The sequence below is a fragment of the Maniola hyperantus genome, chromosome 2, assembly GCF_902806685.2.
Source record: "Maniola hyperantus chromosome 2, iAphHyp1.2, whole genome shotgun sequence".
NCBI lineage: Eukaryota > Metazoa > Arthropoda > Insecta > Lepidoptera > Nymphalidae > Maniola > Maniola hyperantus.
The window spans coordinates 3,264,288-3,290,772 of NC_048537.1; the positions used below are offsets into that span (position 1 = coordinate 3,264,288).

General features: G+C 39.0%; 2 protein-coding genes and 1 long non-coding RNA gene across 3 annotated transcripts; all 3 read left to right on the forward strand.

The window, feature by feature from the left end:
* Nucleotides 1-14,216: 14,216 nt before the first annotated feature.
* Nucleotides 14,217-16,413, forward strand: LOC138404427 (uncharacterized). The gene is made up of 3 exons (XR_011238371.1): nucleotides 14,217-14,375; nucleotides 15,211-15,320; nucleotides 16,231-16,413. It is a non-coding gene; the product is annotated as an uncharacterized lncRNA (long non-coding RNA).
* Nucleotides 16,414-19,110: 2,697 nt separating this feature from the next.
* On the forward strand, nucleotides 19,111-23,722 carry LOC117989220 (acyl-coenzyme A diphosphatase NUDT19-like). Its single transcript, XM_034976559.2, has 5 exons — nucleotides 19,111-19,507; nucleotides 21,561-21,705; nucleotides 22,212-22,409; nucleotides 23,205-23,412; nucleotides 23,508-23,722. Exons 1-5 carry the CDS (start codon nucleotides 19,197-19,199, stop codon nucleotides 23,720-23,722), a joined length of 1,077 nt encoding a protein of 358 aa, XP_034832450.1. The 5' UTR covers nucleotides 19,111-19,196.
* A 90-nt stretch (nucleotides 23,723-23,812) lies between these two features.
* fray (oxidative stress responsive kinase frayed) lies at nucleotides 23,813-25,468 on the forward strand. The gene has a single exon (XM_034979538.2). The coding sequence runs from the start codon at nucleotides 23,813-23,815 to the stop codon at nucleotides 25,280-25,282; it is 1,470 nt and encodes a 489-aa protein (XP_034835429.1). The 3' UTR covers nucleotides 25,283-25,468.
* The last annotated feature ends 1,017 nt before the right edge of the window (nucleotides 25,469-26,485 follow it).

Consider the following 26,485-nt stretch of genomic DNA (forward strand, 5'->3'; position numbering starts at 1 on the left):
TCTAAAGGCCGATGTATTTTACTTTCTGCCGCGTACTGTACCTTTTTGTGTTATAGTTGTAAGCTAGAAGAAACTTTGTTGATGTGGTCATATGCAAAGGCTTCTTTAAACAAAGGGTTTGCTTAAAGGGACTTTACTTAACTGTTCCCTTGGTAATAATTAATAACGCTTTAAAGGACTTATCCTAAGCAGATGTACCTACCTAATAATTACCTAGCTTTTGGTGCAGACCACAGAGTTCTAAATAAGTTTATTAGAAAGGTTATTTGTCAGAATAGCGTGTCGCTGATTTTTAATATCTCACTCATCTCAATCTATTGCCGGCCCATTAGGAGTGAGTATGGGTCCACCAAGCTGCGTAAGTACGGATTAGCAGATTTCATACACATTTGAGAACATCACGGCGAAGTTTGCGTCATGCAAGTTTTCTTTATTAACTCTCTATTGCTCTTTTTCCGTGAATCTTGCCTTCCAGAACACTAGTATAGGTATCTTCTTTGAAAAATGGAACCTTTCTCTGTACGATGGTCATTATTTCGGTTACACTTAGCTTTTTTAAGTAAGTATCTCAGCATTCAAGACAAAGTGATTCACTTAAATCACTGATGTTTCACTAGTCATCTACGCAGCGACAAGATCGCACTTCTATTAAAAAAATATTAAGTTCTGTGGTCCAGACATAAAACCGTTTACTTCGGATTAGGCTTAGTCGCCCTTTGTTTAACAAATTAATACCAAATTACTTTATATTAGGTAAGTAGGTACTTTATGAAACATTCGAAACGTTTGGAAGATCACAATAAGTAATACTTACCTCCTAATCCGTTCTAATATTATTATAAATGCCAAAGTATGTCTGTTTGCTAGCTTTTCACGGTCCATCCGTTTAACTGGTTCTGATGTTTGGTACAGAGATAGCTTGCATCCCGGGGATGGACGTAGCCTATGTCACATAGGCTACGTTTTGTACCGGAAAATCCAAGAGTTTCCACGGGATTATAAAAATCCAATCCTAACTTTGTCAACCCAATGTGCTTTCATTGACGGTCAAAGTTTAACGGTACCCGTAACATAACTTTAACCACCTAATGTGCAACGTGACCTTAATTATGTCACGTCCGTAAAATAAATCAACTTACATTATGACGTCAATACCAATTAACCATACCCACGCTACACAGTTAATAATGATGTGCACAGCATCTGTGCCTACTCCTAAATTGATAGTCGATAACGATCGAGCCATATTTCAGCGCCGTTCGATTAGCCGTCAACAAGCCATCAGTTATGTAATAGGAATGTCATAACTCGCAAATTGTCGCCGCCTGCTATATAGATGTTCAATCGATCAGTCTGGCTATTTTGTTTCTATTTGCAAGATACTTTAAAGTGCTAATAAGTGACTGCCCACTTCTAAGTACTTTTTTTTCTAAAGAGGTAATGTCGTTAAGTTTGTTTGTAAGGGGGTAATCTTTGGAACTACTGAACCGATTTTGAAAATTCTTTCTCCAGTACGAAGCTACATTATTCCTGAGTGACATAGGCTAATTGAAAATACTAATTTTTAGTTCATGACCACAATTAAATTTTTTTTGTGTGATGTAACCACAAAATGACGGTTTTCAGAATTTTCCCCGAATGTCTGCTATAAGACCTACCTACCTGCAAAATTTCATGATTCTAGGTCAACGGGAAGTACGGAGTACCCTGTAGGTTTCTTGCAAGACCGACAGACAGACAGACAACAAAGTGATCCTATAAGCCCTATAGCCCCAAAAGGAAAAACGGAACCCTTATAGTATACGGGTTCCTTTTGAGGTACGGAACCCTAATAATACTTGCCTACTATTACCACAGATTAAGTACTTAATTTGTATTATTTACTCTGCCACCACCTATATAGTAGTAGTAGTAGTATATAGTAAAGCGTTGTCCTTATCCCGCTCGATTTACGCTCACCTTGTCAAGTAGATGGTTTGCTAGTACAGAAAGATACTCTTTCGCATTTATGATATATTTTTTTATATTATAATAATAAACGATAAAGGTTTGCCAAAAAACACAGAGATAATATTATGAAAAACTTTACTCCTACATTTAATAACAGTGGGTCATAAAAAGTTCGCCTTCGTGAGTAAATACCTACGATGCGGCCGTATAAATGTGTTTTTGATATGTTTTAGATGATCTTGTCCGGTCTTCTTCCATAAATCACTTATAAGAATAGAAAGGTACCTATGTAGGTACCTACCTGTAAGATACTTTTCTACGTGTTATGATGAAACTAGCTTGGCCTTTCTCCTTTTATTTACAAATAAGTACAGATTTTATGGAATAAAGTTCTATAAAATTCTCAATAGGTTCACGATGATAGGTATACTTATTATGGAGTTACTGAAATCTGACTCTAGCAATCACTGGTTGACACTGCCTCACTAATGGCTAAAATGCACAGTTGTCGAAGAATCCGCCACGCACAGCTTTCGTGCGAAGGAGGTGGGTGAAAACCCAAGAATGAAACTCAAAACCTGAAGCCAGCAAAATGTTCAATCTCCTTTGTGATTTTTATAATACTTACCTACGTAAATCCAATATACTTAATGATATAACGTCGACTGGATTCACGCTTCTGACACGTTTTACGATAATAGATGCTTTTTACCTTCAACTTTATGTAGCCTCCGAGACTCCATGCTCTGGAACCCGAGCATAAAAGCTGGAAAAAAATAACTTAGAAAATGTATCTAATATTGGATCATGATATGGCGGGACGAAGTAGATGTTTTATTAGATTAAACAAGTATTTTCACGTGTGCCTAAAAAAGGAATATAGGTACTTATGTATAGTCCGCGACAGGTTGATATGGCAATTGGGGTATAAGGCGGGGGGGGGGCCCCGTACACCCACACGTCACCCGCACTCGCCCGCACTGGGTTAGCACGGTTATAATAATATTTGTTTATGAATTTCTTTGTTCCACTATAATACTTATCTTCTAAATTCCTGAACAGATTTGAATATTAGAATCCTATCTCGAGTGACAACTGGCTATTTTTTAAAAATCAATACGGCAGAGCAGTCGTGTTTCTTACTTTTTATCCGACTGCGGTGAAGCCCAAAGGAGGGTCGTGTTTACTTTTTGAAGCAACTTTTTGATTTTGCGGATTTAAAAGTAGCTCTCCAGGATGTAAGCTATCTCTGTACCAAACATCAAGATCGGTTTCAAGAATCATGAAACACAAAATATATACCTACTTTCGCGTTCATTATATTGGTAAACATATTATTATGGATTTTGGTTTATAATTGGAGGTTTGAAACAAGACTTGGAGGCCTCTCTAGATCTGAGACCTGGGGCGGATCGCACCCTTCGCCCCACCCTTAGGGCGTTTGTGCACTCATCCAGAATTTTACAAATCCGTCAAAAAAATACGAATAGAATGTAAGTATTTGTATGGAAACCACTTCGAAGAATCACGAATACGGATCGAATACGGATAAGTGCACAAACGATCTCTCCGCCACTGTTTAGAGGGATATTATGTTTTTCGCGCAGATTTCAAGAATCGCAGGCAGAATTATTCACAATCACGATTTACGCGCGAGTGTGGAGCAGTCTTAATATATCAGTACAAAATTCTATGTAAGGTTTCTCTTCCATCCACGAGTCTTATCTTGAACGCAGTGATTGTGGGGAAACTGTAATCGGATTACTCATGTACTTAACTTCGCGTAAAAGCTTTGGCATTTAGCGCTGTACCGTGAAAGATAAACACAGCCTACTAGTTGCACGAAAAAGTTTCTTTCACTGTAGGCACAGAAATAAGTGTAGGTATAGGTACGCGTGATACCTTGGAGCCGAAAGATACTTCATTAATTTTAGGTCTAAAAAGTAGGTACTACTACTGCAGCTTATAATACAGGGCAGGATAAAAGGCAGACGTAGACCTGGCCGTAGACGAATATCCTGGCTCAAGAACCTTCGCCAGTGGTTTAACATGAGTACAAGATCACTGTTTAGGGCAGCAATAAATAAGATCCAGATAGCCTTAATAACTGCCAACCTCCGGTAGGAGATTTGCAATCATTAAGGCTATGTTTTATCCCAGTTTATGTTGTATCTAGATTCTAGCTTATGCCCGCGACTTCATCCGCGTGGACTACATAAATTTCTAACTCCTGTTTTACTTCTTTAAGGATTGAATTTCCAAAAATCCTTCCTTAGCAGATGTCTACGTCATAATAGCTATCTGCATGCCAAATTTCAGCCCGATCTGTACAGTAGTTTAAGCTGTGCCTTGATAGATCTGTCAGTCAGTCAGCTTTTCCTTTTATAAATTTTGTTACATCACATACTTACATAAAAACACTAAATCGTGTAGTCGAGTAAGATAAAGAACAATTAAAAGTAAATATTCTTCAAAGCACGTACTAACAAAGAAGTTATTCATCCAACTAGCCCATGAAGCATAGTCAAGCACTCCGTTTCAGATTTAGCTGTGTCATTAGGAAAAGCTACTTACCAGCTTTCAAATGGAAAGCTTACGTTTGTAGATAACGAAACAAACTATATATACTATATAACTATATAAAAACCTACAGAAAATAATTTACTGTTTACCGGTTAAAACAAAAAATCTAGATTTTTAGAAAAAAATCTACAGAAAAATTTATTACCTACTTGCATTATTGTTCTTGATTTCAATTTCATGAAGCATTTCTTTATTTCTTCTTTTCATGACGTTCGTGCACTAAGCCCTTTCAAGTTTCATCTTTATGTTTACATGACATACCTCTAAGTACCTACCCTTTGAAATACTTATAAGTAGGTATTTCTCTTGTAAGTCCGAATTCTGTGATATCTTACCGTTATTAAATTCGGATTTTAGTATAATAAGACTCAGTAAATTTTATGTATTTATTTTAATTTTAAAACGCAAGTAAACTTGTTTATGTTTTAATCAGAACTACGAGGCAGAGCCTTCATCATTAAGTTTTAGGGCAAAATCCTAGGATTTACCTATCCTAGTTCCGGCTTTTACTGTTGGTGAAAATCAAAATTGAAATCCAACATAATATTTAGAAGTTAGAAGCGCACACAATCGCAATTGCTTTGTTTTAAATACTATTTGAGACAAGAAACAAAGCACCCAATCCTTCTCATGAAAAGTCTCAGAAAACGTTTTAAAGAAACCACGGTAAATAATGAGCTACTTACAATAAGAGTGCTTATAACTAAGGTTCTTACGGCTTGAGAGTTCTTGAGACCGACAATTTAGAAAAACACTCTTGTTAGTATAGCAGGTATATTTTCCAAAGAACAGTTTTCATTAAAACAATAGGTTGTGGCGTTTAGTATTCACAGAATGTAATCAAAACATTTTATCCTAGAAATAGCTGAGGCTCGCGACTTCATCCGTATGGATCTAGGTTTTTAAGAAGCCCCATCTCGTAAGAGCTCTTTGATTTTTAAAAGAATTACAAGCTATATGTGTACCAAATTTCGTCAAAATCGGTTAAGTGGGACTGTAAATAGTTAACAGACAGGACAGACACCCCTTCGCATTCATAAATTATTACCATGAAAGCATGACCTATTACTGTTCATGAGATACAGCCGGCTGACAAACAGGCAGACGATCGGGCAGTGAAGGCTTAGTATTACTTCCACCCTTATGTCACGCACGAAACGTTTTGCGTCATCATTCTTCATACGCATGGCTAAGGTTTGGAATACTCTTCCACAATCTGTGTTTCCTACGAGTGAATAGGCATCTTCTACGTAAACGCGTCCCATCTTGGGCCACATCATCACTTTCCATCATGTAATTTGCTTGTAATAAAAATTAAAAAAATTAGGGCCCCGTTGGCACCCTTTGGTGAGAATCCTAAAAACGGATTCTTCTGCCTATAAAACCAAAGGAAACTTACTTAGGAATTTATAAGTGTTTTTATAACTATAGTCGAACTAAAGCACTCTCAAGTTTTTCCTTTGCTTAAGTCGTAAGCACTCTTGTTACAAGGAGATTCTTATAAGCGTTGTTTTAAACGGTGCCTCTCAATTTTTACGACCCTCATTAGGCACTCGCTTGCGACTGGTTTCCTCTTTTATTTTCCACTTTAGTGGCCGAATACTGAAACGAATCTTAATACAGCGTTAAACGCGGGCTGTTTTGAACATTTTTGTATAGACTAAATATCAAAAAAACTTATACAAAAATAATATCCAATATATAAGGGCGTTTGTGCACTGACTTGTATTCGATAAGTTTCCTGATTCGTGAAAATTGAAAAGTAAATTAATTTTGGTTTTCCGGACTTTTTATCGTGACAAACAACTTGACTAGTAAACGTTAGTTCGACTAGTTTCGAACCCATCCGGAGTCCTTTTTCAAGGGAGTCAGTTTGCGCACGCGTCGCGATTGAGACTGTGAGCTGCGCGTGCCGCTGCCCGTTGAGCCCGTTGTGAGGGTGGCTGAGTCGTGGGACAGGACACTATTAGCTCCCCTTGCCTGGGTTACGGTGACGGCTCCAGCGATGAAGATCAGCAAGAACTGTCGGGAGACGATCTGCAGCTGTCTCCCGCCCCACCTCAGCCACCCTCACAACGGGCTCTACGGGCAGCGGCACGCGCAGCTCGCAGTCTCAACCGCGACGCGTGCGCGAACTGACTCCCTTGAAAGAGGAACCTGGATGGGTTCGAAACTAGTCGGGCTAACGTCGACTAAATACGTGAGTACAGCCAGCAAACTTTCGCATTTATAACATACCTAAATGTAGAAACAACAATCCAATTACATATTTCTAAAAATTCATACCTATACATAAGCACGGCAATAGAATACGTCACTGATAGGCAACCAACAGGTAACTCAGTAGGTAGGTACATGATGCTAGTTGTGGGAAATAGTAATTTGGGCATAACTTGACATAGATTCAGATTGACGAAGGTTTCTATTATGTTATTTTGATGAGGGAAATACTTGTTATATGGCAAGTGGAAATTTTATTGATCAGTGAATTTGAAAATTGGTTATGCATACTAAACATGTTGCTGATTTATATTGGATAACTCAAACTCGCTTATTTAAATGACTTTTAGTAAAACATAACTACATTTTTAAAAAGTCCAGTTTTCTCATGGTTTTCTCTAATATGAGAGAACCGGGCAAGTGCGAATCGAACTCGCACACGAAAGGTTCCGCACCCCAACGTTTTTTCATCGGTTTTTCGGACTATGTGCTCTCTCTGCCCATTGCCACATCAGCTTCGCAGTCCGTTAAGCATCAATCCGCAAAGCTATATATCAATATAGCTTTACTCTGTTTCTCCTACGAATCTTCTCATTTCTGTTTTGCTTGTACCTTTTTTTTATAAAGAGTAGTTATAAAACTACTCGTTTCTAATAAAATATTTTACAATATTTCTTTGTTTTAATTCTCTTCGCAGTAGTCATTAAATATTTCTAGTTTGAAATTTTCGACCGGAATTACACACCTGCAATGTGCACCAGAACGCGCCCCGTTGAACGATTTTCATGTCGCCTGCCGGAAATGACGGCTCAGAGCTCTTTTAAATTAGCCTGTAGCTACCAGAGTTTTACCATTATTTACGGTGAAGAAAAACATCGTGAGGAAACCTGCATGCCTGAACTGAACTCTCCATAAAATACTCAAAAGTGCCAGTCCGCACTTGCTCAGCTTGGTGTCTAAATCCTTCTCGTTCTATCTCGTGCTCACTTTATAGTGGAGCCGGGATAGGTTGAGAATTGAGGTGTCATGTATGTCATTTCACTTCACTTCTCACTAAGGTATTGTATAAAATATTTTTTGTCTTGATTGAGAATCCCTTAGTGTTGCGTCTTAAAAAACCCAAGAGCTGAACAGCTTTATTAGCAACTAGATGACGCCCGCGACTTCGTCCGCGTGAATTTAGGTTTTTAAATCACGTGGGAACTCTTTAATTTTCTGGGATAAAAAGTAGCCTATGTCCTTCCGCGGGATGCAAGCTACCTCTGTACCAAATTTCATCAAAATCGATTGAACGGTTGGGCCGTGAAAAGCTAGCAGCCAGACAGACAGACACACTTTCGCATTTATAATATTAGTATGGATATTGCTCACATGTGATCTAAAAATTAATAATTGATACATTTATCAGCCCGTGTTTGTATATAAGTGACGTAGTATATGTAAAAATTTTTTAGGTATTGTATGTGTTCCAAATAAATAAATAAATGAAGGAATTTTAAATGACCCAGCTTTATTATTTTCTTTTGAAGGAGAATGCGCACACAACTCTGTTTAAAAAAATATATTTGAAAAACTAGGTATACCAAATTGAGACGAACCAATAACTTGTAGCCCTAGATCACTCCTTGTACCTCCTTGTACTTCCTGTGAAAATCCCGTCAAAATCGGTAGCCCGGACATGATAAACAGAAAAATGGGTATTTGGATTTATGAACGCATAAAAAATCCATAAAGGTACTTAAGTAATTATTTTAATTTCATCATCATTATCATCATCTCAACCCAAAACGCCAACTGACTCTTACAGGTATAGGTAGGTACTCTAAAAATGAGAAGGGTCACGCTGACAAATTGCGGATTGGCAGACTTCGCACACCTTTGAGAAATTTATAGAAATAACTCAGTCATGCCGATTACCTTACGATGGTTTCATCGTTAAAAGAAGTTATATTTATTTGCTTAAAACATATCATTGCTTCATCATCATCATCAACCAATAGACGTCCACTGCTGGACATAGGTCTCTTGTAGGGTCTTCCACACGCCACGGTCTTGCGCCGCCTGGATCCAGCGGCTCCCAGCGACTCATCTGATGTCGTCCGTCCACCTAGTGGGGGGTCTTCCAACGCTGCGTCTTCCGGTGCTAGGTCGCCATTCAAGCACCTTGGGACCCCAACGTCTATCGGCAAGTCTACATTGCTTCATATCATTCCTTAAAACACACAAAAGAAGGCAGATTTGAAGCAATTTTTCATAATAGTTCAATGGGTCTAGCTCTTCTCATTCTGAGAGGAGACCCGTGCTCAGTTTTGAGCTGGCAATAGGTTGATCATGATGATGATGATAGCTAATCATACAGCGTACCTTTTACCTGCATCAATGATCGTATTCGCACATGGAATGATTGCCTCGCCGGAAATTGCGATCGTGAGCGATTACGTCACACCTGGAAATGACGTAGCAGCTATATGTACAGAAATACATACCTACTAGGTAATGTTATAAATGCGCATGCTTTTATCAGTAACCTCCACAGAATTCCCCACATTATACTGATATTTGGTAGATAAGACAAAATTAGTTTATTTTCAAGTATGCGCGTGCTCCGCATATTGGTATTTCCAGATTGTAATTGGGTATTTATCCACTAGTTGATGATTATGACGGGGGTTATTAAAAAACCTAAACTAATTTATATAAGAAGCGGGCATTATCATTCTATTTGGTACAGAGATAGCTTCATCCGGGAGACGAATAATGGCTACTTTTTATCCCGGAAAATCAGTGTTTTCACAGGATTAACAAACCTAAATCGACGAAGCTGCGAGCATCAACTAGTTTTATTATCATCTAATGAGTACTTATGATTATGTGGGAACATATGAACCGACTAACAAACACATAACTACTAAACTCTGTACCATAAGTCATAATATAATATATGTAGGTACTGTCCGTAGTCGCTAGTCGGGTAATAAACAGAGTGGTCTAAGTCCCAGGACCACCAGAGTCACTTTCTGAGAAATAAAATATGTGGGATAGAGTAGTGTTAGCGGGTTCTTTTAACGTACATGTAAGTATTTAAAAGTGGGAAAGTACACACTATTAAGTATTATCTGCTAGCTTGCGACGACGACGGCCAATTTAAAGATATCAGGTGCTAAATGTATGTAAAAACGTTACATACATTTAGGTTAAATTTAAAAAATGCTTTCTTAGTGGATGCCTACGTCATAATAGCTATCTGCATGCCGAATTTAAGCCCGATCCGTCCAGTAGTTTGAGCTGTGCGTTGATAGATCAGTAAGTCAGTCAGTCACTTTTTCCTTTTATATATATAGATTATAAAACTTACGACTCTGTAAAATACTGTAAAATACTGTAAAATATTAAATATGCTATTTTTTGCAAGCTTTAAAACGTCTAGCGGAAATTACCGCCGGTGGCAGCGGGAAGGTTTGGCAGTATTAATTAATATTTATTAACCTACCAATATTCTGCAAAACACAACAAAATCAGCACTGATACTTTAAGAAAAGTGCGTAGTACGTTAATGTTTTACGTTGGTACCTTTAACAGCTGAGCTGATTCCTATAAATTGGATGTCGGCGCAAGCAAGTAGATATGCGTATGTTAAAAGTACACACACACACACTAACACTATACCACACATTTTGTTTTTCAGATTTAAGTAACGTCTGGTGGTCCTGGGATCTTGTTCTAGAGAGTTTTGATGTGTCTGGGAACTGGGAATTAAGTAGGTATGTCAAGTGGCGGTCAGGCTCAGGTTTGTGACAGCAATTTGTCTGCCTCGTCTCCCTCATGCCTGGCCGTAGAGATAAGGAGTTTATGAAGTTTCTCTATTAATTTTCATCAACTAGCTTGAAAGTAAGCAATTACATAACTATAGTTAGGTTGGTAGTTGGTACATTAATATAAGTAAACTGTAGTTAAGTAGCAGATTTTTAGGGTTCCGTGCCTCAAAAGGAAAAACGGAACCCTCATAGGACCACTTTGTTGTCTGTATGTCTGTCGGTCTGCCAAGAAACCTACAGGGTACTTCTTAGGGTGAAAACCGCGAATTTGTCCGCGAAACATCACACAAAAAAATTAAATTGTGATCATGAACTAATAATTAGTAGGGATTTTCAATTTTCTAAGTAAGATAACTATATCAAGTGGGGTATCATATGAAACGTCTTCACCTGTGCATTACAATACAGATTTTAATCATAGTTTTTGAATTATCCTGCAAAAATACGACTGTAGTACGGAACCCTCACTGCGCGAGCCAGACTCACACTTGGCTGGTTTTTGTATAAGTAAAATATTATTTATTGTTCTCCAAAGTACCCACATAAAATAAAACATATTATGTACTATTTTATGTAATTAATTTACGAAGTCATGCTTAATTTTTTTATGTTATATACTTAAATATTATTTATTATTTAATGTTACAAAAATTCCAATTGCCGGTATATACAAAGCATGAAAATATTTTTCGTTTGTGCACGTGTTGAAGTTATGCATCAATTAATATTATTCCTTTTTCAAAAAACCGGAAAAGTGCGAGTCAGGCTCGCACACCGAGGGTTCCGTACTAGAGTCATATTTTTTTGACATTTTACACGATAATTCAAAAACTCTGATGCATAAAAATAAATAAAAATCTGTTTTAGAATGCATAGGTAAAGCCCTTTCATATGATACCCCACTTGATATACTAAACTTATCGTACTTCAAATATTGAAAATACTAATTATTAGTTTCATGATCACAATTTTTTTGTGTGATATAACCCTAAACCCTAAATAAAATTTACCTAATATCGAAAGGACTTTGTTTCATTTTGTTTAAAGCGTCACGATAGCTAACGAATAACCCAACAAAAGCTTTTTTAACAAACTTGACTACAATCACACCAAAGTTGTTACTTTTCACCTAGATACTTACTATACTAGGTATCTCTATCTAGGTGAAAATCTAGTCTAGGACTCGTCAATCTACAAAATAAACCTAAACAACTGGGTCCTACTTGATTATAACATCCCTGTAAATGGGTCGTCATTTCCATGTCACTTTCATGACACTTGGCCTGGGTACTGAAAGGCGAACCTATTAAAAGGCGAGGGAGCCATATGAAGGCTCAGGAGGTAGTGGAAAATATTGAGGAGTATATTAAAATAGCCTTTATAGCGTCACTTAGTTAGGATTGCGTACCTGAAGGGTGCCAACGAGACTCTATTACCTACTAAGACTCCGCTGTCCGTCCGTCCGTCCGTCTGTCTGTCGGCAGGCTGTGTGTGTGGTGAAAGTTCATGAACTATAATGGCTAGAGACCTGAAATTCTATTGCCGCTACAACAACAAATACTAAAAATTTCCAAATCATCGCTATGAAAATTTAAAAAAAAAGTGTTATTTCTTGTACGATGGCACGGAACCTTTCCTGTGCGAGTCCGACATTCACGAGACCGATTTTATTAGTATATAACATAATTTTAATAGTTTATTTCCCAAATAAGATGAAACTTTTAGCGTTCACTTAGAGCCTCCTCAAATGTCCCCACCGGCTCTCCGGCTATGAGAGCAACACCGAGCAACAGGCGCCGCTCTGATCAATGAGACTGCCCCGCAACCCGCGCCCGCCTGCGCCGCACTTGTTGCGCGCGTTTCCCAAATAAACTGAAACTAACAATCCTATACGTCTATGGCTTTACAGGAAAATCTACAATAGTAGTTAGGTAGGTAACCTAATTTCATTAAAGTTTTTAATAGATGCATATTTTGTAGTCTACCCAATAATAGGTAGGTACCTACTTAGTTTATTTTATATAAATACTAGCGTATGCCCGTGACTTCGTCCGCGTGGACTATTTCAAACCCTTGTTTTACTCCTTTAGGGATTGAAAATCGTATAGGTATTATCGTATATTCGAAAATCCTTCTTTAGTGGATGTTTTATTCATCATAGCTATTTGCACGATCCGTCCAGTAGTTAGACCTTTGCTGACTGGCTGACTGATCTATTAGATCAGTCAGTCAGTCAGTCAGCTTTTCCTTTTATATGATAAGTATACTTATTGATTTTTATTTTGTGATTTTTAAGTAAGTATATAAACAAGACTACGTAAAGTCGTCAGTCGGGGTGAGCCAGTCCTGAGTATCTACGAGTACCGGGACGACTTCTGTATGGGTTATTATGCGAATATTTTTTTAAATATTTTTAAACAATACGACTTTTGCAATAAGAGCCAGCGAATGCCAGACCTTCATTATTTTATAAAAGCTAAAAGTTTTTCTGCGTATTGTCCCCAACACTGAGAGGAACGATCAGCGACTATGAAGTTTGGATCATGGTGGCTTTGGGAGATATTTTTCGCCGCGACTAGCGACTGCGTGCGCAAACACACAGCGACAATATTACAGATTCGATCACCGTAAGGTCACCGTACATTACAGATTCTAATGGGTCAGTGTTGCAGTAAACTGAAGAAGTATAGTTATATACCTTTTCTTCCACTTGCTCGTAATTGACTACTTTACTCAAGAAAGGTTTTCACTACAGAGGTCTGCTATTGGGTCTTTACTGGCGGCACGCCAACAATTTCCAAGAGGACTGTAATGGAAATTGCTGGACAGTTTCATACTGATGACGAGGTTCTTTATGGTGTAGACTAAAATAAATTGAGCTTTTTTAGGTACACGATATCATTAATATTCATACTTATATTAATAAAATCGTATATACTGTATGTAACTATTTTTTAATTTTTATTTTTTTATCTCTTTTTCAATAGGTTTTATTTATTTAATTATTTCTATAGGTATCATATCTTTATTTATATATTTTTATCTACTGTGATCAAAAAGTACCAGGAATTCATACACACAGTGACTGTCTTCTTTATTCTTATAAATTCCTGGTACTTTTTGGGCAACTTTTCATACATTTTGACCAAAAACTTACCGATATTGGATTTGAAGATAGGATTGTCCTTTATCTATTTTGCAAATTGTTAGTCGACCAATTTGAGTTTTTTTTACTGGTACATAAACAATATACTATGAATTAAAACTTTGTTTCTTCTATTAATTTTTTATTGATTCCTCGCAATTGGAAGAAAAGTTCTATACAATTCTCGGCCGAAATTAGCTATTACCAACCTCGTTTAGTGTAAAAGGAATGTAATGTACTATTATATACCTACTTTCTTATAAATTATTATTATCGTGAGTCATTTAATCATGGGTTTCTTACTTGGTTTTTAGTACTAGACTAGATTACTAATATTAAGTATTTGTTTACTATGATTACGTTATCTACTACTTATTTAATTAGGTATTTTTATGTCAATTTTAATACATCATGAGTACGTAGGTTATGATAATAAATATATAATAATTAATACTTAATAAAAGCTCAGATATCTATAAAAGGCAAAGATTTATCGTTTTCATTCAGTAATTACTTTGCTGTTGTGAGCATTCTCGTTTTAATTACATTATAATAATTTACAACATATTTCTTAAAAATGGCGAGAGTGTGCTTACTATCGTGTCTGCTAGTTTTGTGTTTGACAGTCGAATTACACGCAAAGCCCGGCTGGTCTGGCATGGGTAAGACTTCATTATTTATTTTACCATAATAATAATTTCATTACTAAAGTTACCTAGTTACCTCCGTATTCATCTTAACCTTCGATCTAAAAAGAGGTGTGTTAAGTATATCTAAACTTGACCGTTTGGTGCTTTGTCTGTCTGTCGTCTGTCTGTTTGCAAGTAAGTATGTCTGTATGGGACCCTTGGATATACCGATTTTATAGTGGTTTTTCATCCGAAGGTTGGTGTATAATTGTTAGCTTTGTTTGATAAAAATATAGGTACCTAACTAGATGATGCCCGCGACTTCGTCCGCGTGGATTTAGGTTTTTAAAAATGCTGTGGGAACTCTTCAATTTTCCGGGATAAAAAGTAGCCTATGTCCTTCCCCGGGATGTAAGCTATTTCTGTACAATTTTTTCATGTTGTTTCATCTCATCATCAACCCATATATTCTACATACATAGGTACCACTTGTTTAGTAGACCAGTATTAGTAGGTATACGCTGAAAAAATCCAATCACACTGACTACTTCGTTGTTCTTAGTTGTGAAAAACAGTTACAGTCATACCAATGTACTTTGTGGTTACAGTGCGGCAAGGCTCTCTTGGCACTTGAATGACATTGCCAGGTGGGCGCTGTTGGAGAACAAAGCCTTAGAGTTAGACTATTCAAACAAGAACAAAGGGGACACTTTACGGCAACGTTAGTTCCGATTTTCCCCACGCGCCAAGATAGTCTTGTCGCACTGTAGAGTAGTAGAGATATTATTGCGACGCGCAACTACGGAACCCTACGTACCCTACCCAGCGCGTGGCTCGACAAACACTTAACTTAAAGTTTTTTTTAAAGGTTTTGAACAGTCTTGCAGTACAAGTAGAGGATCGGGTGTTTGCAAACCTGCATCAGAATGTCCGGATCATCAGCGCGTTCCTCAATTTGACAATTTTGACATAGACCACGTAAGTACTTACCTTCTGTTATAAGTAGATTATATTATTGTGCCGATTGGGCACTTTACGATGATTGGGTACTATAAGAATACTGGCTGCATTTCTGCGCTGGACAACCAGTAGGCTGATCAGTTGCGCAAAAAATGAGCCAGCCCTTCCGTCACCAGATGAGGGTATTAATCGCGGTGAAATGTCTCGTAAAAAAATTTTAGCACTAAGACTCCATGGCCCCAGGGTCTCCACGGCAAACAGAACAAAACTGTAACTCTCGATAAGAGGGCAGAGAGGCATACTTGCGCCGCTTGCCGTTTTCAGCTTTTTCTGCAGCTGCTCCCAGTCTTGATGCTGTCTCCCTGATATGACACGGGGCCAATGTGTCAACGCAAGTTGCGTCCCACATTAGCGCCCATCCCCGTCCCCAGAGAACCAGCGTCAATCCATCAGGTCTCTTGCCATCATCCCGACTAATCCCTGCCGGCTCAATGAGCGCAAGAATATCTATGGTGGCAAGAGCTCTTTTAATCGTATCGTTAAGAGAGCCATGCCTAAACAGCCTACCAGAGCTCCTTTGGCAAGAGAGTCCGTGGATTCCAAATTTATCAACCCCTTTTCCACATGGACATCTGTGCTGATGGCAGTGGTGTTCCCAATCTGAGACCTAGAGCCACACGAAAACTTTCGTTATCTAAAAGTGCGCCGAGATTTTTGGATTGTAAGGCATGAAGTCAATACCCAGATTCCTTTTCGGATAGTGCTAGAAGCCGGTACGATCTCTGTCACTAGTAAAATTTGATTCGGATTGAATTCGCAATATTGAATTAAAACCATAATAATTATCTAGGTAGGTACCTACGGTTAGGTATTGGGACTAGCTCGCTTGAACTCTGAAGTAAAATTATTTAAAAACTTTTTTTTACAGGACTGCAACCAGCCGGGATATGGCTCAATTCACATGACGACATATGGGAATTTTGGAAGAAATCAGTATGTTTGCTGCAAATACAGAGGCAACTGGTATTGATGCTGACATTGATATTCTTTTAGAAAGTAGGTATAATTAATTACTACCATCTACAATGATAATATATTTATTAAATATGAAATGATAATAAATAGTATTACTTAGTATTTATTTGCCCTTCCCTTTCATGGTGACTGTACTGTTGTTAATTTCCTACACAAAATTAGTAAGAAATTCCTGGTAAATCCAAAGACGTGAAAAGGACATTAGGTATAGCTGATGTTAGATTTCACGGTGACCGATCAATTAAAAAAAAACAAATAACAAAGTTTCATTCCACAAACAAATTCTGACAAAATTATAAATCATTTTAGCATCGTTATAAAACTTTTGTACCTAATTAAATAATCAATAATTAAATAATTCACTTGTTAAAAGTAATAGTTATTTATGCAACTGTTCTATAAAGATGGGTATTAAAACACGAAAGAGGGTTTTTCGGCTTCGCCTCGTGTGATAATAGGTATCACTTGAGTGTTATAATACCTAATTATCAACAGTTGCATACAAGACTTTATCTACACCCATAATATGAATCCTCTATAAAAGATTCTGAAACAGTTTGTTCACTGCTAACCTAACATCATCCATTACTGAGTAGATAGGTATATACAAATAAGTAAACTAAGTATGAAACAATTATTTATTGTGGTAATAATTTACATTTTGTATAGTGCAATTATTAAAATTCACTTTATGTTCTTTAACGTTGGAAGGTCCCGATCCGGATGTACCTACTCGGCGGAGTATTTATATTTACCACTTCACTATTTTTATTTTCTATTGAATTCGACACGTGGATTTTGTTGGTTATAGAGTCATTAATGTAGCCTTCAGCAACAGATGTGGGTTTCCATCCGCCGTGCCGTTTTAAAACTTGTTATGTCACCTCCGGCATCTACTAATATTGTGGCAGATGTGCAATGCTCTTCCCGTATTAATTAAGTTTATGATATTATAGGATAGGAAAACACAGGCACAGATAACTTAGGCTGCAAGAGCGAGCGAAGCGAGCCCCCGACTTGGGGCACTACGACTCGGATGGGTTAGGTTAGAAGTGGTTATTTCTTTTTAAACCACCCAGAGCAAAAAGAGCCCTTTCGACCTAGCCTCCGTCGCATAGTGGGCGGTCTCTTCCCCCCTCCCTCCCACTTCAAATTCGCGATTTCGTAAAATCGCAAATTTGGAAAACGACTATTTGGTGAAATGCTAAATTTATAATAATTATTTGTTATGCAAAGATGTTATTTTGTCCCGAGAATTCAAAGACTCGAGCGCAAATTTTGCACCCGTGCGAAACACACAACTTTTCATCTCACTACAGCGAGGAAAACGCTAGATGATTGATACAAGAGGCGCCAGTACCGTGAAGGTTTCAATAAGAAGTTTCTATATTATTAGGCCACAAGTCAGGCAATGAAAGAGGTTCTCACTCTTATATTATAGGTTCTAATTAAAGAAGATCTTGAGAAGATTAAAATGATGAATAAAGTTTTTTTCAGGTGCGTTCAGAATTCAAATTTAAAATTCTTACCACAAAAAAAATCATTTTTACAGTTCAATGAACTTCATTATATTGTTTACTCAATAAAGCTGAAACAGATTGTTGAATTTTATTACCTAAATAAAAATAGAAATGAATCAATTATATTTTAATTTCACAAAAATAAAAGTTCCTACGGGTCACTTAACAAGTTAGTAAATAATAATAAATAGTAAAGTCAGTAAGGACGAACCGCGTTTCTGAACGTTTCATTATCACGTAGAAAAAAGTAAAGCGCCGTATTCACCATCTATCTTGCTGTACGTCCCGCCAAGGCCATGCACGATGCACGATGCAAAAAGACCGTGAATAGGCTTGCTGTACAGCGATAATTATTATTAATTGTTTACTGGATGTGCTGGACGAATTTTGCACCCAGCGAGCGCCCTCACCACCGGGCCGCCCGCGTCTTGCAGATGGACGGTGAATATCGCGGACGTACAGCAGAGTCGTACTGCGTCGTGCATGCTTGATGGTGAATAGACTTGCTGTACCTACAGGATTTGACATTTAGAGCTTGTTTCACAACGTGAGTGCTCTCTCTCTCTCGTTTAAATACTCTCTTGCTTGATGCGTGCACGATGGTCTGTATGCTACATCCAGCACCGCGGCCTTGAGCTGACGTACAGCCGGGATGGATGGTGAATAAGTAGGTACGCAACCATAGACGCATAGACGACTCGTATTTTTCGTATCCGCTGGATCCATGAATTTAGAAAGTAATAATTAAGTATTAATACTTAAAAATTATTTGGCTGGATCAGTGTCGCAATTGCCAACGCCTATTATCAACTGTTGTGCTGCTGTCTTTCCATGTGTAAAGGTACGAAAGGTACCTACTTATAATACGAATTATTTAATTAAGCTACATCCATGGTTGTCGAGTTGTCGACCTCTTGTCGACTCACTTTGTTTGACACGTTTACAATGTTACCCGTGACGATCATGTGACGATAACGTCTGTACTGTGATCTGTATTGTGACTATAGTCTGTACATCTGTCATTGTCATCTTGTCGCTTGTCATGTCAATGTCAAACTTGATGTCACATGTCAGTGATAATGTAATTTTTTTTATTCTGTAATTCCTTTCCTTTCGATATCATTTGGTTTCCTCCGAATTCGATTTAATTAAAACAGACTGAACTGAAGTAAAAACAAACCTATCTATCTTATTAGATAAGGTAAGAGATATTTGGCAAAGTAAACTCGAGAACGCAATACGTAAGTTTCGGCCTTGTATTATAACCCTAGGCCGCTAAATAGTGAAACTTATTTGCTGTTCTATTTGGTGATAAAACGAAAGTGACATCGGTGGAATCATGAAAAGAGCAATCGGAAAATGCTGGCGTGAATCAGCATCGTTGGTAGTGCTTGCTAAGCGTAATGTGGACGTTTCATCAAGTAGGAACGCAGGGGGCAGTAACTATGATGTTTTATTGCAGACTCGGACGCATAACGCTTCGTTCTCGAACGGTGTAGTGTTTCCGGGCGGAGTGAGCGAGGAGGCGGACGCGAGTGAGCATTGGTTGCACCTCCTCAGCTCTTTCGGCTTCGACCAGAACGATTTCGAGGATCTACATCGCCCTGGAGCACTTGCATCACCTATATTTGCTAGTAATCCCATCCGAAGGTAAGGACAACTTATAAGCTGTTATAACCAACCACTAAGTTTCTTGCTTGTTCTTTTTGGTAGGAAAGATAGTATGGACCAGTGCACAGTGGTAGATTCACTGCTATAATTTCATTATTTAGAAACACCTTACTTGCATCATAGTTAAAGTATCTTAAATTACACTATAAGAATTCAATACTTTATATCAATTTTTGTCATTCAAGCAAACAGTTTCATTGTGATTATGTCATACAATTTATTGTAATTCAATATTTACACACTCAAGACTGATAACATATAAGTGTTCTTTAGACCTTTAAGGCTTGGTCAGACAGGCAGTAGACACAACAGAAATAGTGCGCAATGAGAATGTTGCCAATGCTATAAAATCTTAAAGCTGGCTATATCTTATCAGAATCTAGATGATGATACCTACAAATTTGTCCATGTAAGTTTTTGGTTTTTTTGGAAATTCTGTGGGTACTCTTTGATTCTGACGATTATATGACGATTTGTTGGTCTCAACGTCAGAGACAGCGCCCTACAAATCTGCCATCTCCTTCTAAAGGTTGATGTACATTACTTTGCAATGCAATGGGAACTTTTCACAATTCATTTATATATTGGTGTTCCCAACATTCATAGCAATTTTCAGCCCTATGCAAATAATAGGCTACTTGACAATTTTTTTAAGTTGGTCTTAAATGGTTAATATTTGTCCTATTATATCAAAAAAATTAACACTATATTTTTTTGCGCCCTAAAAACCGTAAAACTTTAATTTAAAAAAATATTTTTCTTAGACAGGTGAAAACACTGTCGGCCATGTTTGGCCGATAGATTATCTGTGCTCTGACGTCATGCATTTGTAAACAACAGTATAACCCTGTGGTTATTGCCTATTGTAATCTTGAATGTCTATTTTGACTAGACTATAATATAATTTAAATCCCATCCCATAGTGTGAAATAAGCTTTATGCTTTCTGTCTGTTCAGAGGCTTTACCACTTAGTTTAAATGTTCAGAGCTAATTTGTAGTGGGAGTATATGCTATAAGTAAAAGTTTGTTGTTTGTTTGTGAGTGTAAATAAAACTTGGCCGATACGATTCATATCTAGATTTCTTGGTATCTATGAAGATAAGTTGGTAAAGAAATTGATAATGCATTTGCTTGTTAAATAAATGAAGTTTAAATAAAAAATAATATGAGGACTGAATTATAATTCAGTCCTCATATTATTATTTTGCTTAATTATATTTTTATAAGAATGAAAGCTAAAGATGCAAAAATAATATAGCTATATGAAAATTTCTAGTTAGAAAAAATTATATGCTACTTGATTTGCTACTGTTGTTGAGCTTTTTTGTTTGGAAAATGTGAACCCCAGGGGGTTTTTTAGCTCATTATTAAGTAGCTCTCTGATAAATTGTTAAGCTTCAAAATTAATTTGCAACATTGTGCAATTTAAGACAGTGGCATGTTACATTGATTTAATAGATTTTTTACCCGCAATGAAATCAAGCGGTCAACTGTGGAGCAAATCAATTTGTCTCATACATTTAAGTGATTATTCGCCTTAACCTTGACCTTGTGCTGGCCTTTTCAAATATCTTAGATGTGAAACAAGATTTGTTTTTAAAAATAAAACAATCTACTTATACATTCTAATTGAGAAGATCGACAAGGGACTTTAGAACCTCACACTATTTTCTTTTTATAAAAAAATAGCTTTATGTATATTTTACTGTATTTTTAAAGAAAACTAACAAAAATAGAATTACGTAAATACTCGCCTAAATAACACGCTTATAGTAGAGTAAGTCATCCTTATAAAAAAATAATGTCTTACCGAAAATAATAATTAGATACAGTTTTTTTTTTGATAGTTGACTATAATTTGATAGTTATCTGTCTCAGAATAATCGCTATAATTTTGTTTGTAACCAAAATTATATGTGGTTACATCACAAAAAATAATAAAAAAATGTTATTTTTTGTACAATGGTACGGAACCCTCAGAGTGCGAGTCTGACTCTCTCTCACTTAACCGGTTTTTAACTTTGTCAACAGACACATCACATTGAGGATAAGTGCAATTAGGGAGACTTTCGAGGAGCTCGGCCTCCTTATATGCAGTTCCAAACATAAAGCAGACAGAAGTGGTAAATGGGCACATTTCTTAGCTGATGTTGATGTCAAATATTGGCAGAGTCGGGTGAGAAATATTAATAACATTAATCAACCAATTTTCTTAGAAATAGATATATAGTTTTTTTTTTCAAATAAACTTTTACAAGTATTTTTGAATCATCAACTACCACTGATTTGTTTGGTTTTTTTTCGTTGAATTTTAGTGCTGTTCTAAACATTTAAATACCATGTTCAACTAGTTTAAATTGACAGTTCTAGACTAAAACAGGTTTGTCTATCCCTTTCTTATTACATTATTATTATTATTTTTGATAGACTAAGCAGCTTTCGCTGATCAGCTATATCAGAAGTGCTTCGCGCAGAAATGTTTGTCTAATCTATTCTTAAATTGGTTAACAGAACTTGACATAACCACATACATAGGCAATTTATTCCACATGTGAACAACTCTGTTGTTCAGAAAATGTTTTGATTTCCGATTGATTGACATTGAGAAGAAAAAGTTGTAAAATTTGTATAGCATATGTCCACCATTTTGGTGGTGCAGAAAATGATAAATTAATTCTACAGGTGAGTAAGGATCCCGCTGAGCTTCTCAACCTCTGCAAGCAGTACAGCTGCTACCCGGACATATGGGCGCTGCACTACTGGAGCAACTGGCTGACTCCTTCTAAGGCACGGGTGCGGTTCGACACTGCGTTCTTCGTGACCGCCTTGAAGGAACAACCGACTGGGATTCAAGCTAACAGCGAAGTGGTGAAAGTTGAGGTAATATGAAAAAATATCACTTTTTACTTTAAAAAAATAAACCCGATAGAAATGAATCTTTTTTATTCTTACGGTTTAGATGACACGTGGCTTTACCTAACCTAATCAATCGATCGATATCAATAAATAAATAAATATTAATTTAATCGGACATTTTGTATGTTAGTACTTAATAACTAAAAGACTGAATAACTAATCAGTAATCAGACTCACCAGATTATTATTTTTTAACCCAATCAAGCGCAAGTCTGACTTGCACTTGAATTAAAAATACTTGGTTTAAAAATACCCTCATACAAGAAATCTCCAATCAGTATTATAAAAATTTGTCGCTCCACCAGCTGTACAATACTGCAAGTTAATGATGGACAGCGCCATCTTGATGTGAATTACTAAACTAAATATTTGTGAACACTCATTTTTAATTCTTTTGTGATGTAATCACAAATTCACGGTTTCAGGAGTTTTTCATTTACTTGTGTAGTACGGAACCCTAAAAATGAAAGCAACCCTCTTAACTTCAAAACCGGATCAACCTCCATCTTGTATCTGAAATTGGGTGCAATTGTGTCACAATCAGGAAGCTTTAGAAATTATCTACATCCAAAATGTACATCCACCGACTTTTGGATGCAGAAATGGATATCTTTATCGTCATCCTAAGAAACCTTCGTCTTCATCGTCATCCTAAGAAACCTTCGTCTTTATCGTTGTCCTAAGAAAGAAACCTTTGAAATGCAACCTGTATCAATAAATGTTGTTTTGTTTTGTACCTGAAAAATATATTTTTTACAGTGGGAAACTCCATTGAATATTTTGGAGAGAAATAGCAGAAGGGAAGTGCAATTGTACCCACCACAGGGCTATGAGTTCCATCGACTGTCCAAATTCAACGACATAGAGGAATTAGTACAATTTGCAACGGAAATAAGCCGCAAGGGTAATGAACTCTTGTACCCTGTTCCTCTGCAAACAAAGGATGGCGTTATACATCTTTTGCCAGGTAACAAAACCCATAGTTGCTATAAAATAGTTCCTTAAAAAGAAATGCTTTTTTACAAGTATTCTTACATTGAAAGTTGCGTTTTATCGTTCCAGGCGACTACCGCTACCCTTCAAATGTAGACCTCGACGAGGTGTCGGTGCTAAAAGAAGATAACACGATACTAGAACTAAGAGACACTAACCGAACACTTCACCGCTTCGAAACATCGGCAAAAGAAGTGGTTTTAGTTACACAAAATTACACGCCCAAAAACCATATCAACATGGACAACCAAGTCATGCCACTTAATGTTGTTACAATACATTAGAAAATCCTATCGCATTCGGTGTTTGCCTTACTAGGATACAAATCGTGATAGTTTTTAGTGTGAGTGTGAAATCGTAGCGGCCAGGAGGAGATGGCGAGCTCGGGGCACTCGTGGCCCAACAGCCAGGACGAGTATGAGCTGCTGGAGGTGATCGGCGTGGGCGCCACGGCCGTGGTGCACGCCGCCTTCTGCCGCGCGCGCGGCGAGAAGTGCGCCATCAAGCGCATCAACCTCGAGAAGTGGAACACCTCCATGGACGAGCTGCTCAAGGAGATCCAGGCCATGTCCAGCTGCAACCACGAGAACGTCGTCACCTACTACACCAGCTTCGTGGTGAGGGAGGAGCTGTGGCTCGTGCTGCGCCTGTTGGAGGGCGGCAGCCTGCTCGACATCATCAAGCACAAGCTGCGCGCCGCCAACTGCAAGCACGGCGTGTTCGACGAGGCCACCATCGCCACCGTGCTCAAGGAGGTGCTGCGTGGCCTGGAGTACTTCCACCAGAACGGCCAGATCCACCGCGACATCAAGGCGGGCAACATCCTGCTGGGCGACGACGGCACCGTGCAGATCGCCGACTTCGGCGTGTCGGCCTGGCTCGCCACCGGCCGCGACCTGTCGCGCCAGAAGGTGCGCCACACCTTCGTGGGCACGCCGTGCTGGATGGCGCCCGAGGTCATGGAGCAGAACCACGGCTACGACTTCAAGGCGGACATCTGGTCCTTCGGCATCACGGCCATCGAGATGGCGACCGGCACGGCGCCCTACCACAAGTACCCGCCCATGAAGGTGCTCATGCTCACGCTGCAGAACGACCCGCCCACGCTCGACACGGGCGCCGAGGAGAAGGACCAGTACAAGGCGTACGGTAAGACGTTCCGCAAGATGATCGCCGAGTGCCTGCAGAAGGACCCCACCAAGCGGCCCTCGGCCACCGAGCTGCTCAAGCACTCGTTCTTCAAGAAGGCGAAGGACCGCAAGTACCTCATGCAGACGCTGGTGAGCATCGGGCCCAGCATGGAGACGCGCGTGCACAAGGCCAGCAAGCGCCAGCCCGGCGCGTCGGGCCGCCTGCACCGCATGGAGACGGGCGAGTGGGTGTGGGAGAGCGACGAGGACGACGACGACGACGACGGCGACGCGGGCCGCGACCGCCCCATGAACACGCTGCTGCGCGCCGCCTCGTCCGACAGCGACAGCGACGACGAGCCGCGCGCCGGCTTCAGCATCGGCTCGGCCGAGCCCGAGGACGCGCCGCAGATCGACCTCGTGCTGCGCATGCGCAACGCGCGCAACGAGCTCAACGACATCCGTTTCGAGTTCGCGCCCGGCAAGGACTCGGCCGACGGCATCGCCACCGAGCTGGTGGGCGCGGGGCTGGTGGCGGGTGCGGACGGCGAGGCCATCGCCACGCAGCTGCAGGTGCTGGTGGACGCGCACCTGTTCCCGGGCGACACGCCCGCGCCGCGCTCGCTCACCTTCCGCCTGCAGTCCGCCGACCCCGCGCTGCCGGCCGACGAGAAGGGCCTCATCGGCTACGCGCAGCTCTCCATCGTGGACTGAGCCGCGCGCCGTCGGCACCAACATGGACAATAAATATTACGAGTAGCTAGCGCGAGCCGTATTTTCTAATGTTAACGCTGTGTAATCGAATTTAGATTAGGTAGAAAGCGTAGGTTTCCAACGTTGACGATAATGACGCGAAAAGAACACAAATGTGAAATCATTGCATATTTCGTGGACTAATATCGCCCCGCGGGCAGCTCGCGAGCCACTACAATGTAGAGCACAAACTAGGGTCATATGTTACTACGGCGAGTAGGCTCGCTTAGGTCGCGTGGGGACTGGCGTTCGGTCGAAACCACCAGACTAGATAGATTTGTTCCATCAATTCGTGTGATTGTAGGCGTAGCCAACTCTTAAGAGCTTCTGTCACAGTCAAGCGGCTTGACATTTAGCACATATGTAGATCTGTTTTGATGAGCCCATCAAGGGGCTTGATAAAACGGCATTTTTCTCATGTCTCGAACACTGTCCGAACGTCGCGTCAAGCAAAAATATAAAATCGCATCAATCACGCAAATGCTTGAGTCGAGGGTCAAGCTTTGTAAACGGTCAAAATGCTTGACGTCAAGCCGCTTGACCGTCTCGGAAGCTCCTTAGATAAGGAGACCCCAAAAAACAATTTTCAATTCGTACGTGACCCATCGCATTTGAACTACATAAATGATTTTCATCAACACGATGAATTTTATATGCATTGCGATTAGTTACGTCCATGTTGAAAACTGATCCTTCCCTTGAGTGATGGCTTACAATAGGGATGGTGCCTAATTCAAGTCAGCAACTTTTTATCATACGTCAAAACGCTCGCATAATATCGGAGCTTGTATAATATACAGTGCGACAAGACTATCTTTAATTTGCGAACTAACGTTGCCATCAAGTGTCCCCTTTGTTCTTTTTTGAATATTCTAAGTATTGGTCTGGGATTCTAAGCCTTTGTTCTACAACAGCGCCCCCCTGTCAATGCCATTCAAGTGCGAAGAGAGCCTTGTCGCACTGTACATAGATGTGACGTCATAAAGAATTGACGTACTTTTTATTTAAAATTATATTTAAAATGGTTAGCAAACTTAAAAGTAACATTGGACGTGGGTTTTACGAATTTTGGAAGACCTATTTCAATAATTACTAAGAAATAATTTATTTTTGACATAGGCAGCATCCCAGTACAGTGCGACAAGGCTATCTTGGCGCGTGGCG